Genomic DNA, 14607 nt, shown 5'->3' with positions numbered 1-14607 from the left:
AGGGGCTTTCTTGATTCTTGATGTATGCCTGCCCCACTTAACACCATCAAATGACTCAATGAACCAATCAATATTTTTTGAACGAAGTGTAGTAGTCAACTTGGAGAGTAATTACCTCTCATTTTTTCATTCAAGGCCTGTGTGACTATAAAACTGTAAAATTACTGCCACCCAGCGGCGATTACGGTTATTGAAGGGGTGAAAAACTGAATTTTACGGAGTAAAATTGATGCCAGTGACAGACTAAAATGTCATTTCTACCATAGAATTCATTTAATATCATTACAAAAGAGGAATATCCTGAAAAAAATCCAAACAAACAAAAAAGAAAAAAATAATGGTTATTGGCAGTTTTCTTATTTTTATTTGTACATGTAATTTTGTATCTATTCCACTTGAGGGCAGTGCTCACCAGTTTATGACAGAAAACGGCAGAAAACATGCCTGATTGAAACGGATGAATTTTGACACCCAATAAAGTGTTGAATGGGGAAAAAAAAAGCATAGCTCGTAAAATATTTTTGCTATTTGTGTGCCAGCCTGTTCATATCCTCTGCAAATAGCGTGTTCACAGTAAAACAAATCAAAATAAATCTGGAAATATGAAGACAATTAAACACAATTATCTTTTATATATTTATTTTTGAACACATAAATAAAAGAATCGACAATTTCAAACTGTCCGTAGTAAAGTGGAACTTTGTAGCCCTGATGTTATGTTTTACATCTCGCACTCATGTCACAGAACCCAAGTGTCTCGTCTTCATCGTCTTCCCCGTGTTGTCTGTGTTTACTCTGCACATTCCACGCCTGGAGCTCTAAAGTTTCACTAAAAGGACTCAAGAACGCTTGTGCCATTGTCAATGTAAACTTTGGCCTTTTGTTTACTTGCTTCAGCTCCCTCCTCCGGCCTTCCCTTTGAGGTTAATGTCCCCATCTCCTGCCCTCTTATTGGATCATGTCGACATGCGGCACCCGCTCGTGTCCACTGAACGTCTGCTTTCAATTGAGCCTTTTTTGGATTTCTTTTTTGTCTCATCGGGAGCCAAAAGACGCTCTGATGTTTGCAGAGTGCCTGACTTAATGCTATCGTGAGAAACCTGCGGCCCCGGGGCCATATGGGGCTCGTTAGGCTTGACAACAACATACTAAAAACATCCAAATAGTATGTTTAAAAGCTAAGAGCTGGAAGGAAAATGAGCAAAATGTTGCCGCCATCTCATAAAAAAAACCCAACAACCTCTGAATAAAAAACAACTGACGAAAAAAACGACAAAAACACATTATCATAAAATTTAGACTCATAAAACAACTCAGTAGGTGTACTAGGTGTGACGTCATGCGGATGGAGCGTGAGGAAAGTTGATGGAAAGGTCGGATGAGGACGTGGTGGCATCCTTCGAACCTGTGTGAAGCTGCCCCCCCCCCACCCCCCCACCCATGCAAAATTTAAGGAAAATAGTCTGATTCGTTTGTGCTTCGTTTGTGCTGGTTTGTGCAGCAAAAATGATCGTTTGTGCTGCTATGGTTTATTAGTTATGAACGATTATTTTATAGGTCATCCAGAGTTCACCCAGCCCCCCTTTCCCTCCAAATGGACCCAAAATGGTACCGTTCGTTTGTGCAGCAAACATTTTCGTTTGTGCTGCTTTCGTTTCGGAGATATTACACATTTATTTTCTAGCGATGACGTCATCCAGCCCCCCCTTTTCCTCCAAATGGACCCAAATTGGTACCATTCGTTTGTGCTTCGTTTGTGCTGGTTTGTGCAGCAAATTTTTTTGTTCGTGCTGTTTCCGTTTCGGAGATATTACGCATTTAATTTCTAACGATGGCGTCACCGTGAACTTGCCCCCCCCCCCTTTTCCTTCAAATGGACCCAAAATGGTACCATTCGTTTGTGCTTCGTTTGTGCTCGTTAGCAGCACAAACGATAATTTTTGCTGCACAAACCAGTACAAACGAAGCACAAACGAATCAGACTATTTTCCTTAAATTTTGCGTGGGTGGGGGGGCCAGCTTCACGCAGGGTTTCCGCTCCCGTGTTGTGCCGCTGTGTGCCCACCTGGCCCTCAGCAAACAACCCGTCTGTCAGCGCACGCCGATGACGTCACGGCATAAATACAAACGGGAAAAGCCCTCTTTGTCTACGTGGGGCCATTTCAGGGACAAGGCCTTTTTGGAATTGCTCCCTTTTTAGATATTTTCCACACAGGGCAATGCAGTGGATTTTTGCTCTTGCTTTAATAATTCCACGGTAAACATTCTACGCTAGATGTCGCAATTACACCAATTATGTTCCTCTTCCAGGCTGCTTCTCAGTTAATAGAAAGATCGATTGACATGCTTGATTCAAAGTGTTCAAACGTAATTGGAGGAATGCATGTTCCATACATGTGCAGGAAACAGCGGCATCCCCCGATTCTACCCCACGCACACGCACGACCGCCTCCACCATTCAAAGCATCCATTCACTCTTATCGGAGCCCCAATATTGACTTAGCCGTGTTGCTTTTTGTCTTGCAAGCGAATGATCAACAAGCTGGACACAGTGGGAAGTGGTGCAGACCAAAAAACACAACCAAACACAATTGTTCACATTCTTCTGCCAGTCGCCAAGCCCAATGACTTTATTCATTTGTTTGCGTAATCTGAACGTAAAATAACTTAAAACACTTTTTATTGCTGGCTTTTGTCTCAGTAGGAGACTCTGAATTGTTTTCTTATTTTATTGTGTTGACTGTTTTTAGATGATTAATTCATTGTTTTAATTGTCTTTGTTTTTATATGTCTGACATTTATTCTTGTAAGATTACTCACACATCATGCATAAATTACATATTAGTGGTTAAAAATGACAAATTCACATTCTCATAAAATTACAAATTGACATTCCTCCACAAGGCAGGTTTATTAACACTGTGTCGTCTACCGTGAGGTTGAAAAACGTAATCAGCCAGTTTGGGAAAAGTAAGGAGAAAGTACTGTATGCTTTAAAAGAACAAAGTCGTCTGAAAAATAAATTCTCACGTAGAGTGCAGGCAGATATGATGAAGTCCTGCCCTGAATAACGAAAATTCCAAAGTTGCTGACGGACAGCGAAAAATATTTGTTGCCTACGGGTGCCACAAGATGGCGGCATATCACGTTTTTTTTTTCTTTTTTTCAATTGTACACCGTTATGGCCTGGAATGAAACCATTGTCATATTTCAACACAGTTTCGTGGCACTATGCCCCCCGAAGTGTTTGAATGTGCCCATTCTATTGAGGGGATCCATCCGCAGTTATGGATAAGCAGAAAATCAATCCAATAATGGAGTTGTCTTACTTGGTTACCTCCCACACTTGGGGCACTCGTGCCACCACTTTCTCTCTTTCCACGAGTGGGCTGGCGCGTCCAATCCACTGGAGGTCTCCGCAGCGGCGGGGGAGGGACGCGTGCGCGCGGGATACCCTCTCAGCCGCTCACTCGCTTCTCTCCCTCATTTGCGCTTGGCTCCCACGCAAGCACGTACGACACGAGAGAGAAAGAGAGAGAGAAAGAAAGTGAGAGAGTCGATGTGAGAGAGAGGACTACTGCCGGGGAACAGGAACTTTTTCTTCAGCAAAGTACAGCATCCATCGGCTCGTTATTTCAAAAGGTAACTTTGGTCTTCTTTGCATCTGTGCTGCGTTCATGTGACTTCTCGTGGGACATTTTTCAAGCTTGTCCTCGTGCTCGTTCTAAAAAAGGAGAGGAAGTGGCTTCTTTTGGTTTTTATTATTGCTTGTGGTTTGCATCTCCGGGAGCAGTTACAAAAAAGAAGAGCAGAAAAGTTTCAAACAATCATGACGCGACTCGCACGCAAACGTTCCGAGTGGAGTCTGCAGTCTGCACTTTGGGAATGTTTCAGATGTGGACTGTAAACGCGACATTTGTCTTTTCATTCAGTTGCGGAGCCTGAAAGCAACACGAGAGTTTTGAATCACAGTTGTTGGTCGCACTTTGAAATGCGGAGCTTGAACGCAGCACTGTGTTTTTCATTCAAGAAATGACAACGTTGACTTGAGCAAGCGGAACGCATCAAAAGTATTTTAATTTACGAAATCACTTTCTTTTCAGTTTGCACTCTAAAGTTCGACCTACGCAGATACTGAGAAACCGCTCCATCGCTTTGTTGATAAAACGCAACACCGGTGTTTTTACTCAATAATAACAAATCAAAATTGTTTCATTTCCCCATAAAGTTTCAATAGGAGCCCTCGAATACACCACTAATTGTTTTCATTCAAGAAATCACATTGTTGAATTGATGCGCACTAGTACACGTGAAATCAGTATAAAATCGAGCGCCACTATAGTTTTTAAATCAAGAAATCTCTGCGGATTTGTGGACCCTGAACACTCATGTTTCAATACAAGAATCCGTGTTGACCTTCTAACCCTGGACTCGTTTGACAGGAAAAAAAAAAAAAAAAAGCACTGGTTTCAGAGCAAAAAACGGAGTTAACCTTTTGTTCAAAGAGACTTAGAAGCTAACGTTTTTTGCTTCTATGCCACCTCAAATTGATGGCAAAATACAGTAATTTCACCCCTAATCTTTATCTGGAGTTCAAAAGCTGTGCAAATCCACAGCGAAACAATGTCACCATCTACGGGGATCTGTTCGTCATTACGGTGGTTGACAAACCTGAATTTCACAAACAAGGCGCACGAGTGAGCTATCTAGCAGAACTATATAAAAACGATTTGGGAGTGGGGAATGAGTAACTGATTGTCGAAGGTCGCATGGTTGGGTGGGAGAAGAGGAGGTGGCGAGGAGGGAGCGGTGTTGGGGTTAAAGTGTGAATAAGTGAGTGGAGTAGTGGGGGTGAGGCTACAATGCATGATGAACAACAACAAAAAAAGAGAAAACGTGCTGAAATGGAAAGGTCCGCACGGCGCAGCGTAACTAAAGCTACATTTGCATATGAAAACTCGCCGCTGAAAGAAATTCCGACAGTGTTGCTGCCGTTATTGTCGATCGGGGCTGCGCAAAGGCTAAGCGCTATTGCCCAAATCAGTCATTCTCAAAGTGTAGAACGCTGAGCGGAGACTTGCGGGATTAAATGTCACAACTATGCATAATGTTAGTTTTCATCCAGGTTAAAAACAGGATTTAACTTTTCAGCACAATTCAGTGGCTTTCAAAGGTGTAATTTTGATTGAACTTATTTGAATCTGTTTTTGTAATATGTTGCGGCTGCATCATGTGCATGTGATGGATAGATGGAAGAACAGATGTTGGACATACAGTATGCTGCGCCTGTTCCTTAGATCGACTTAGATGGATGTCGGACATATGATGCTGCATGCTTTGGATCACGACATGAGCCATACTGTGGCTTCTCACTCGCAAGTCTCATTCATTGGGCGGCCAAGCCAGTCATTGAGCAGAGTCGTGGATAAAGCGTGTGTTTTCCCACGAGGCTCCCGTCGGCTTGGCCCCTTTGGGGATGACTTTCTTTCGCATGGGCCATCTTCCTTAAGCCGGGGCCACAAAGCCACCACATCATTCGCACAGCCCTCCCACCAGACTTGCCTCCCTTCGCTGAATGAATTTTTCAGAAAAAAAAAAGCTGTAGAAAAATATGTAAGTAAGTAAGTTACAAACAAATTCAAAATTGTCAGAAAATGCATTTAAAAAAATCACAAAAAAAAATGTCAAAAGCTCACAAAAATTACCATAATGTGACAACAATGCATTTCACTTCCTGAGTGACTTTTTTTTTACGCCAGTTGACCCACTCCTAGGGAGCAACATTCCAGGATGTGGCGCTCAGTGCAGAGCAGGGAAAGTAAAACGGGCTGGCACTATCCCTCTCGTGACCGTCCGGAAAACTCCGTAGCTGCCATGGAGGATTGTTTGGGATGGCGGAGAGACAGACGTGGTGCCAAGAAACACAACCGCCAAGTCGCACACTGCTTGGATCTTGAAGCCTTACTTAGAGAAGCATCCAAGCAGACCTGCTTTGGAAGACCCTTGTCTTACTCCAAATGGCACACTGCCACAAAAATCGGGCTGCGGGAAAAGAAAACACAGCAGGCTTGCAGTCCGGCTGCATGGATGCAATGTAAAATGTCTTCATTTGACTTGAAATCAAACGGTATTTTTATTCTGTTAATAAATGCCATGTGGCCGCCACCAGGATGAATTTCCATCCTGATGAGGAGGAGCTGGAGGGAGAGCTGAAGTGACAGTGCGGGTTGAGAGACACTTTGTTAGCTTGGTATAGTAGATACGGATGGAAAAACTAAACAGATAGAAACTGAGAGTTCAACCAAAAATACAAGAACAACATCCAAACACAGAAATTTGACAAGTTGACAAGAATTTATCAAAGTAAAAACAGAAAAATAAGTCATCCAATCTGCCAAACAAGTCTGTTGCCCGTGTTGTAGCAGTTGCATGACTTCATTTTTTTTTTTTTTAAAGATGACAAATTAAATCAAGATGATCAAATTAAGATTGACATTAATTGGTCCCCGATGATATCATTGACCCCCCCCCCCCCCCCACACACACACACACCCCTTGTAATTAAAAACATCACAGTTGGATCTGTTAAATTTGACATTTTATGGTGGTGTGCTGGGATTTCCTGGTAAATAAATAAAATAAAATAAACACCATTTAGTAATTCATTGTCGACTGATAAAGTTGATTAGTTGTCTGCTTTGGAATTGTTCCTAACAGTTAGTTAACGATGCTTCTGCCCTTTTCCCGCCCTGCTGAACTATCATCGTACACTCTTCTTTGCTCAAAATATAGCTCACATGTTCCAGATGCATTTTTTGGGCTTACAAAACACACTGACAGTGTGTGTGCGTGTGACCATGTTGACATAATCGCGCATCTCAGCCCGGCTGCTCAGCACGTGTACTTATGAGTTTCTTAACGATGATGACATCATTACACTACAGACACAAATCTTAATGTGACATGCGACAGGCACTAAATGTGAATACGCTGCACATTTCACTGTAGTACTCTGAAACCTTTCTTCACATTTCGATTAGTGTTCTTGAGTTTTACATTAAATTTGGCCTGCGACATTATTAGGCGATAGATAGAACATTAGTAAGCTGGCTAGCTAACAAGCTAGCTAAATATGAGAAAGATGTTGGGCATATGATGTGGTATACTTTGGGTCAAAGCTATTTCTTTCCATTGATCAATACAGTCCCTAGGTCATGGACACCTGATGTGGTATGCTTAGGATCAGGAGTTCTTCCTTCTCTTCAGCTAAAGAGGCTGTTTGCCTTTTTAAACTGTTCTCAACATTTATTTTCAGTACAAAATATGTGTGTGTGTGTGTGTGCGCAGTTAGGAAGGGAGTGGTCGCTTAGTTAGTGTTTTTGTTGGTTGGTTTTTGGGTTGGTTGCACAGGTCATTTAAAGGACACGGTGCGGATGGCGGTAAAGTATCTGGCTAATCTGCCGCCATTAAACTGATTGAATCGCCGGGGATTTGGCATTCCCATCATCTGCAATCAATGTCTCCAAAATCAATAGGACATGCGAGATCCTCTCAGCAGTACGTCCATCTGTGCGCCAACAAAATGTCAATAAATGTTAAATGACACGGATTTGGAGGATTTTAAATTTTTTTTATTATTAAGCGGTTTACAAACCTGCTGTGGTTCCCCTCCTTCACGCATCCGTGTTTTAAAATTTAATCCCTCGTCCGCTTGGTCACTCGCTATCCTTTCCCTTTTTATCGGTCACGCAATAGCTAATCTGTCACTTTAGTGTTTAATAAAAGCTCGCATCCTCAAGGGAAAAAAAGTATATGCAGCTTAAAAAATTTAAGCTGCATATACTTTTTTTCCCTTGTGGAGGCATGTTTGTGAAGGGGGTTAGCTTAGCTTGCATTGAAATGAAAGATAGAAAAAGTGACTAAAATGAAAAAAATTAAATAAAATGCAGACGTTTTTTTCCCAGTGCTGCTGTAAACACTTTGATCCTTTAACATTTTTATGTAAAAAAAAAAAAAAAAAAAACCAACTATCAACTCCTAATTAATTAAACCAGCTACAATTAGTTATGATATTTTGCTATGTAGCGGAGTGGACGCTAGCTTAGCTTCCGTTATAGCTAAAAGCAGATATAATAAATTTAAGAGCAAATTTATCCTAAAGGGTTTAAAATGTTTTCATTCTTTGTACTATTTCATCCACTTTATGTGTTGAAAATGACTGTTCAAACATGACATGATTAAATTAAAGGTTATATGTTTGTGTTCCAGTATGAGGCAGTGTAAAGGCTGGAGGAGTGGGCTGCTGCTACTGGTTCTGCTGGGGGTTTGGGGGACTTTGGCGCAGAAACTGCCCACGCGAGATGAGGGACTTTTCCAGATGCAGATCCGAGACAAATCCATCTTCCACGACTCATCCGTCATTCCCGACGGAGCCGAGATCAGTGGCTACCTCTTCAGGGACACGCCCAAAAGGTAAATAAATAAATGAATCACCAAGTGACCTTGGTAAATTCATTTGAAATAATGTAATAAAAAAAGAATGCACACAACATTGTGGAGCGACCACAAAAATGTGACCTCGACTTTAACACAGTGTGGCTTTACAACAAAATTAATAATTCATCTGAGTGACAGTTGACAAGCCTGGGTCGGTGCTGCGGTTTTGGTCAGCAACAGATGGGCTCAGCTCTTGACTATCCTGGTTTGAACAAAAACTTGTAACGGTTCTTCCAGATACTACTTTGTGGTGGAAGAAGACAACACGCCGCTGTCGGTGACGGTGACCCCATGCGACGCGCCGCTGGAGTGGACGTTGACGCTGCAGGAGCTGCCAGAAGAGGCCAGCGGCGAGGCGTCAGGTAATGAACCAGGAGGACCTCGAGCGCGCCTTTAATGACTAGTTTGATGTGGTAAAGTGTGTGTGTCGGCTGGGGTTTCATTAAGTCGCTCTGTCTGACCGCTTGTGGGATAACATGCCTTTAATTTGAGACCCGGAGCGCGCAAATCAAAGCCATTACGTCCCTTGACTTTGCCCGCCCTGATAGTTTGAAGACTTTTCATGTCTGTGTTTGTCTTCCCTCCTCTGTAGTTTCCATTTGAGTAATTCAACTAGAGTCCTAAAGTATCCTCCACTTCTGCTCAGTTTGATATCAATCTATCGCAAAAATGTTTGGGATAATCAAAATTACTGAATCATCAGAAGTTCAAAAAGCAGATAAAAAGTACTAAATAATTAATCGAAACCTCGTGAGTTTATAGGGACTACAAACAAAAGCAACGAAAGACGGAACGAAGCCAGAGAACTAAATACAATCAAAGACCAGACAGATATGAATCAAGCTAAAAGAAAACAAGACATAACATGAAACAAAAGGTAATATAATCAAGACCAAAGCACAAACCATGATAAATTGTCTCACATTTGAATGGATAGTTTCATGACATGTTTCCACATCATAAAACTATCAACAATACCGATAGTATCACAACAAAAAAATTGCCAGCAGCTTTGTCGAACAATACCAAATAGTATTATGATACTTTGGCTGCAGACTCATCTGAAAATACAAGATTTTGAGGTGTCCAAACCATCCCGACCATCTGAATGGGAATACGCAGTACACAAACACCTGGCAGAATGTCACATCAAACTGCAGGCAGATGATTTATTGCTTGCGTTCACTGTTGATGACTTGTTCCTGGCATCAAAAGAAGCACAGTTACTTCCTGAAGTAGAGCAAGCATTTCAAATTTGAACCGTGGAGTTTGTTCTCATAGCTGCGCTGGGAGCAGATCACTGGAGCGTTAATTTTGAGTACACCGCCGAGAACACTCCCCGGTTGACAATATTATGGTTTCTCTAGCAAGAGCTCGAACTGTTTCCGAAACCACAAGGCGCTCCTTTGAAGCCGAGGCCAAGTCAACGACAGGGGCTGTGATCTTTTTGAGAGGTTTGCAGTGAAAACACGGCGGGCGTGTTTGGAGATAATTGGAGCGCGCGAGGCTTCCTCGTCATCTCATTGCATCCAACTTTTAACCGAGCGAGGAAGGAATAAAAACCTTACGTCAGCTATAGCAGCAGTATCAAGATGTTTTGCCAACGATACAAAGAGTTTCACGATACTTTGGCCACAATATTAGAATGGGAAAGCTTTGCTGGTGATACTAAATATTTTTGCGCCCGGGTTGCTTTCAGGGGAGCCCGAGCCGTTGGAGCAGCAGAAGCAGCAGGTGACGGTGGACGAGGGCACAGAGCTGTTCACCTACAAGGGCAACGACGTGGAGTCCTACGTGGCCGCCAGCACACCGTCCGGCCTCTATCAGCTTGAGCTGCTGTCCACCGAGAAGGACAGCAACTTCAAGGTGTACGCCTCCACCACGCCAGAGTCCGACCAGCCCTACCCAGAGCTACCCTACGACCCTCGCGTAGACGTCACCTCGTTGGGTCGCACCACCGTCACCCTGGCCTGGAAGCCCACGCCCACCGGGTTCCTGATGGGCCAGCCGGTGCAGTATTGCGTGGTCATCAACAAAGAGCACAACTTCAAGAGCATGTGTGCCGCCGAGGCTAAGATTGGCGCCGACGACGCCTTTATGCTCGCGCCCAAGCCTGGCAGGGACTTCAGTCCGTTCGACTTTGCCCACTTCGGCTTCGTCCCACCCGGCAAAGAACGAGGCCTGACGAGCAACAAGATCTCACGGGCGTACCCGGCCAAACCTAAAATGTCGGACATTCACAAGTTGTGCATCGGAAACAAAAACATCTTCACCGTGTCTGACCTGAAGCCCGACACGCAGTACTACTTTGACGTGTTTGCCGTCAACTCGGCCACCAACACCAGCACGGCGTACGTGGGCACCTTTGCCCGCACCAAGGAGGAAGCTCAGCAGAAGACGGTGGAGCTCAAGGACGGCAAAGTGTCAGACATATTCGTCAAGCGAAAAGGCAGCAAGTTCCTTCGTTTCGCCCCCGTGTCGTCGCACCAGCGGGTGACGCTCTTCGTGCACGCCTGCCTGGACGCGGTACAGGTGCAGGTGAGGCGTGATGGCAAGCTGCTCCTCTCGCAAAACGTGGAGGGCGTGCGACAGTTCCAGCTGCGCGGCAAGCCCAAAGCCAAGTACCTGATCCGCCTGCGGGGAAGCCGCAAAGGCGCCTCCACCCTGAAGGTGCTGGCTACCACCCGAGCGGGCAGCAAGCAGCCTTTCCCGTCCCTGCCCGAGGACACCCGTATCAAAGCCTTTGACAAGCTGCGCACCTGCTCCTCCGTCACCGTGGCCTGGCTAGGGACGCAAGAACGCAACAAATACTGCGTCTACCGCAAGGAAGTGGCCGACAACTATGGCGAGGAGCAGAGGCGGCGCGAGCAGAATCGCTGTGCGGGGCCCGAGACGCGGCGCAAGTCCGAGAAGGTCCTGTGCAAGTACTTCTACAGCCCTAACCTGCAGAAGGCGGTGACCACGGAGACGGTGGCGGGGCTGGAGCCCGGCAAGAGCTACCTGCTGGACGTCTACGTGGTGGCGCACAGCGGCCACTCTGTCAAGTACCAGAGCAAACTGGTGAAAACGAGGAAGTACTGCTAAAAATGACTACGCACAGAGGAAGAAATCTATTATAAATATATCTATGGAATAAGTTTATTTAACTCTTTGAAAGATACACAGACTGACTACTCAGACGGAAGGGACTTTTGCTGGAGACATCCACCTGTATATTTATGTTTACATTTCCCTCCCACCTCGTGAGCAGGCTTGTCTTTCATTGTTGCTGCATGACTATTGACTATCGGAAATCAAACAACAAAAAAGTGACTGATTATTTTGTCGTCTGTTTTTTTATGGAACACGCTCACCCACAAAAGGAAAGTCACATCCGCCTGTTCTGAGCATCCGAATCTGGACCTTCTTTTGTGGATTTTCGTCTGTATTTGCATCATTTAGAATCTGTACTGAAGCGTTGAACATGTTGACTGGCAAATATGTTCCAATGTATACTTGCGAATCATTGAAAAATACAAATAAACAGTGTTTCCATAATTTTGGAGCATATCAGCATAATATAGGCCTGATGGAAAAAAAAAAATGTCAGTACCCCTAAGCACTATAGGGATTTTTTTTTATTAGCATTTAGCTTACAGGTACATTTGAATCTATTTACAAATATGTTAAACTTGAAAGTACTTGCAAATACATTCTGCTATTTTTGCAAATGCGTTCAACTGTATTTGCCAGTCAAAAATGTTCACACTACATTGGCAGTTCCACGCATTTGTAAATTCTGACTTTTTAAAAAAAATTTCTTTACTGCAACTGAAACAGTACCTCTACGTCTGTTTCCCCACACGTGTGTGGCTTACATACCGAGTGTGACTACTTTTCACAATCATGATCTATCTGCCGTATAATATCAAAGAAAATATTGTACAGTGTTTCCTTGCTATCTTGCAGATTTTCAAGCAATCGTGTTTTTGTTGTGTATTTACTTATTGTGATGCCCTCATATGTGGGAAAGGGCCCCCGGTTCCCGCACTCAGATAGAGACACGGCAATACGTGACAACAAGAATCGGATTTTCTGTACATTTTCTGTTTGTATTCAAATTTGAACAATGTGTTTAAAGCGCGTAAAAACTACAACAAAGATATTGTTTGCACGGTCTCCACGTTGCAGATTTTCACCTGTTGCAGAAGTGAAAACCGTGAAAAAGTAACCGTTCCATTTGTTTTTAGATTAAACAAACAAATGAGAAAATAATCAGTCACTTTTTTCATTTTTGTTATTTTCGCTGGCCAAGGGAAAATAGAAAGAGTGATCCACGGATTGAGGATGCTATCTTGTACAGACCTCTCGCTGCCTCCCGAGACTTTTAAATTATTTTCTACTTTTCCTCTCTGTGTGTTTGTTTCTCTTGATGAAGTGTTACCATGACATTCCTTTTGTGTAATCGCTCTCTTGTAACTGTGCCCTGCCCTGTGCTTGGTGACGTTGTTATTATCACTGTACCGACGTGTGCGTTTCCGTGCGCGATGGCCTGAATGTGTGCGCGAGTGCGTGTCACGTGTACACAGTTGTCAATGTACATAAACACTAAATATAGAAAACGTAATCCCTGTGTCACCCCGGGTGTCGTGTTCTTTTTGCCCGAGCGCAATCGAGACTGAAGTGCCTCGTGTGGATTATGTCAGTCAACTCGAACAACGATTACTGCTGACCTGAATATAAAATGAGTATGACATCGCCAATAGTTCTTTTCATGGCACTGGTGAATGTTGTCAAGTCTGCTTTGCGTCAATGGGGAGCTCCCCACTTGGAAGAAACGTAGGGAGGCTCCTGCCACCTGAATTCCATGAACCTTCCGTTTCTCAGTGATAATGTGGAGGAGCTTCCGGGGAGCTGCCAGAGGGTCATGGATAGATCATGAAAGCGCTGCTGATAAAGACAGAAGTGGAATCTCGGTTGTTTTAGGCCTCGTAACAGATTGAGAAAAATAAAAGCAACAATTCATATTCCAAAACACTGGCTGACCTTCATTTCCGCACAGGGAATCATAATTATATAGAATTATAAAGTAGTTTTAAAATGGTATGGGGAATTTTGGAGTTCCTATATTCTGACCAAACTGACTCGCTGCTGTGAAAACAGTGACTAATAAAACATCAATAAACCGCGATTGGTTCGGAATTGCGGCTTGGTTTTATCCATTGTTTTCGGAAAAGTCATACTCTCACAACAGAAGGTTCTAGAGCAGAAGGGGCAAAGATGAGGTTAGCATGTTAGCTTGGCCCTTGGCCAGCATTCCAATTTCAAAATAAAATTAGCTTTAGATGATTGAATTGACAGTTTGCAAAAGATCGGTCTGGCTCGTGTCCAGGCTGCAAAAAAAAAAAGGGTAGTCCGCCTTGTAATTTCTCCTGCTTCATCAGCTCTGTAATTCTCCTAAAGGATGACACAGACTTGTCCAAACAAAAACACGGTTCATCCCTTGACCTTGCCGCTTCAGGAAATGGTTTATTTAGCCTTGAATTAGGGAGTTGCGGCGTGGAGGGCGGGCTGGGTTGGCCGGGCCCCCTCTCAATGTAGCAGTATCAGGTTTGGGCCATTTGAGGGAGGAAAAATGCACACATCAATTTTGGAAAATGGTGTATGGAAGCATTTGTGCCGTGGCCAAACGGGAGGTTTTACCTCCAGAGAAAATATTTGCTCCAGTCTGAAAGAATCTCCTCTCGGCCGTATCCTCAATGTGATTTGTGTCGTTTTTGGCGCGGGTTGACATCGGCCGGCGGTTCGAGAAAAAGTGAGCTGCCCGGACGGCTGGCGGCGGTCCCAAAGAGTCAGAGTCTCGGTCGAGAACGTCTTTAATTAAGAGACAGATGCGTCTCTGTCGTCTGCTTTGTCAATTTGTCCGAGGTATCGCGCCGCCCTCGTGCATCAGGCTGAAGCGCTTCGCGAAGTCTGGACCAGATCCCGCTGGAGATTTATAATAAACCAGAGCAGAAGTCTGTCATTTTAAAGCCATTCACTTCACCCGTGCCAAAGAATGTGACGCCCGTCTGTCTAATATCAAATATAAATAGCATAGCACTGGGGCCCAATTGAGACATTTCCACTTAG

The 14607-nt window shown here is 43.9% G+C and overlaps 1 protein-coding gene across 1 annotated transcript; it reads left to right on the top strand.

Annotated features, from left to right (window-relative positions):
* Nucleotides 1-3415: 3415 nt before the first annotated feature.
* ndnf (neuron-derived neurotrophic factor) lies at nucleotides 3416-13113 on the top strand. Its single transcript, XM_049718436.2, has 4 exons — nucleotides 3416-3642; nucleotides 8269-8472; nucleotides 8734-8858; nucleotides 10196-13113. The coding sequence occupies exons 2-4, from the start codon at nucleotides 8270-8272 to the stop codon at nucleotides 11578-11580; spliced, it is 1713 nt and encodes a 570-aa protein (XP_049574393.1). The 5' UTR covers nucleotides 3416-3642; nucleotide 8269; the 3' UTR covers nucleotides 11581-13113.
* Nucleotides 13114-14607: the final 1494 nt, after the last annotated feature.

Source organism: Syngnathus scovelli, chromosome 10, assembly GCF_024217435.2.
Source record: "Syngnathus scovelli strain Florida chromosome 10, RoL_Ssco_1.2, whole genome shotgun sequence".
Taxonomy (NCBI): Eukaryota; Metazoa; Chordata; class Actinopteri; order Syngnathiformes; family Syngnathidae; genus Syngnathus; species Syngnathus scovelli.
This window is presented reverse-complemented; position numbering and strand designations above follow the sequence as displayed.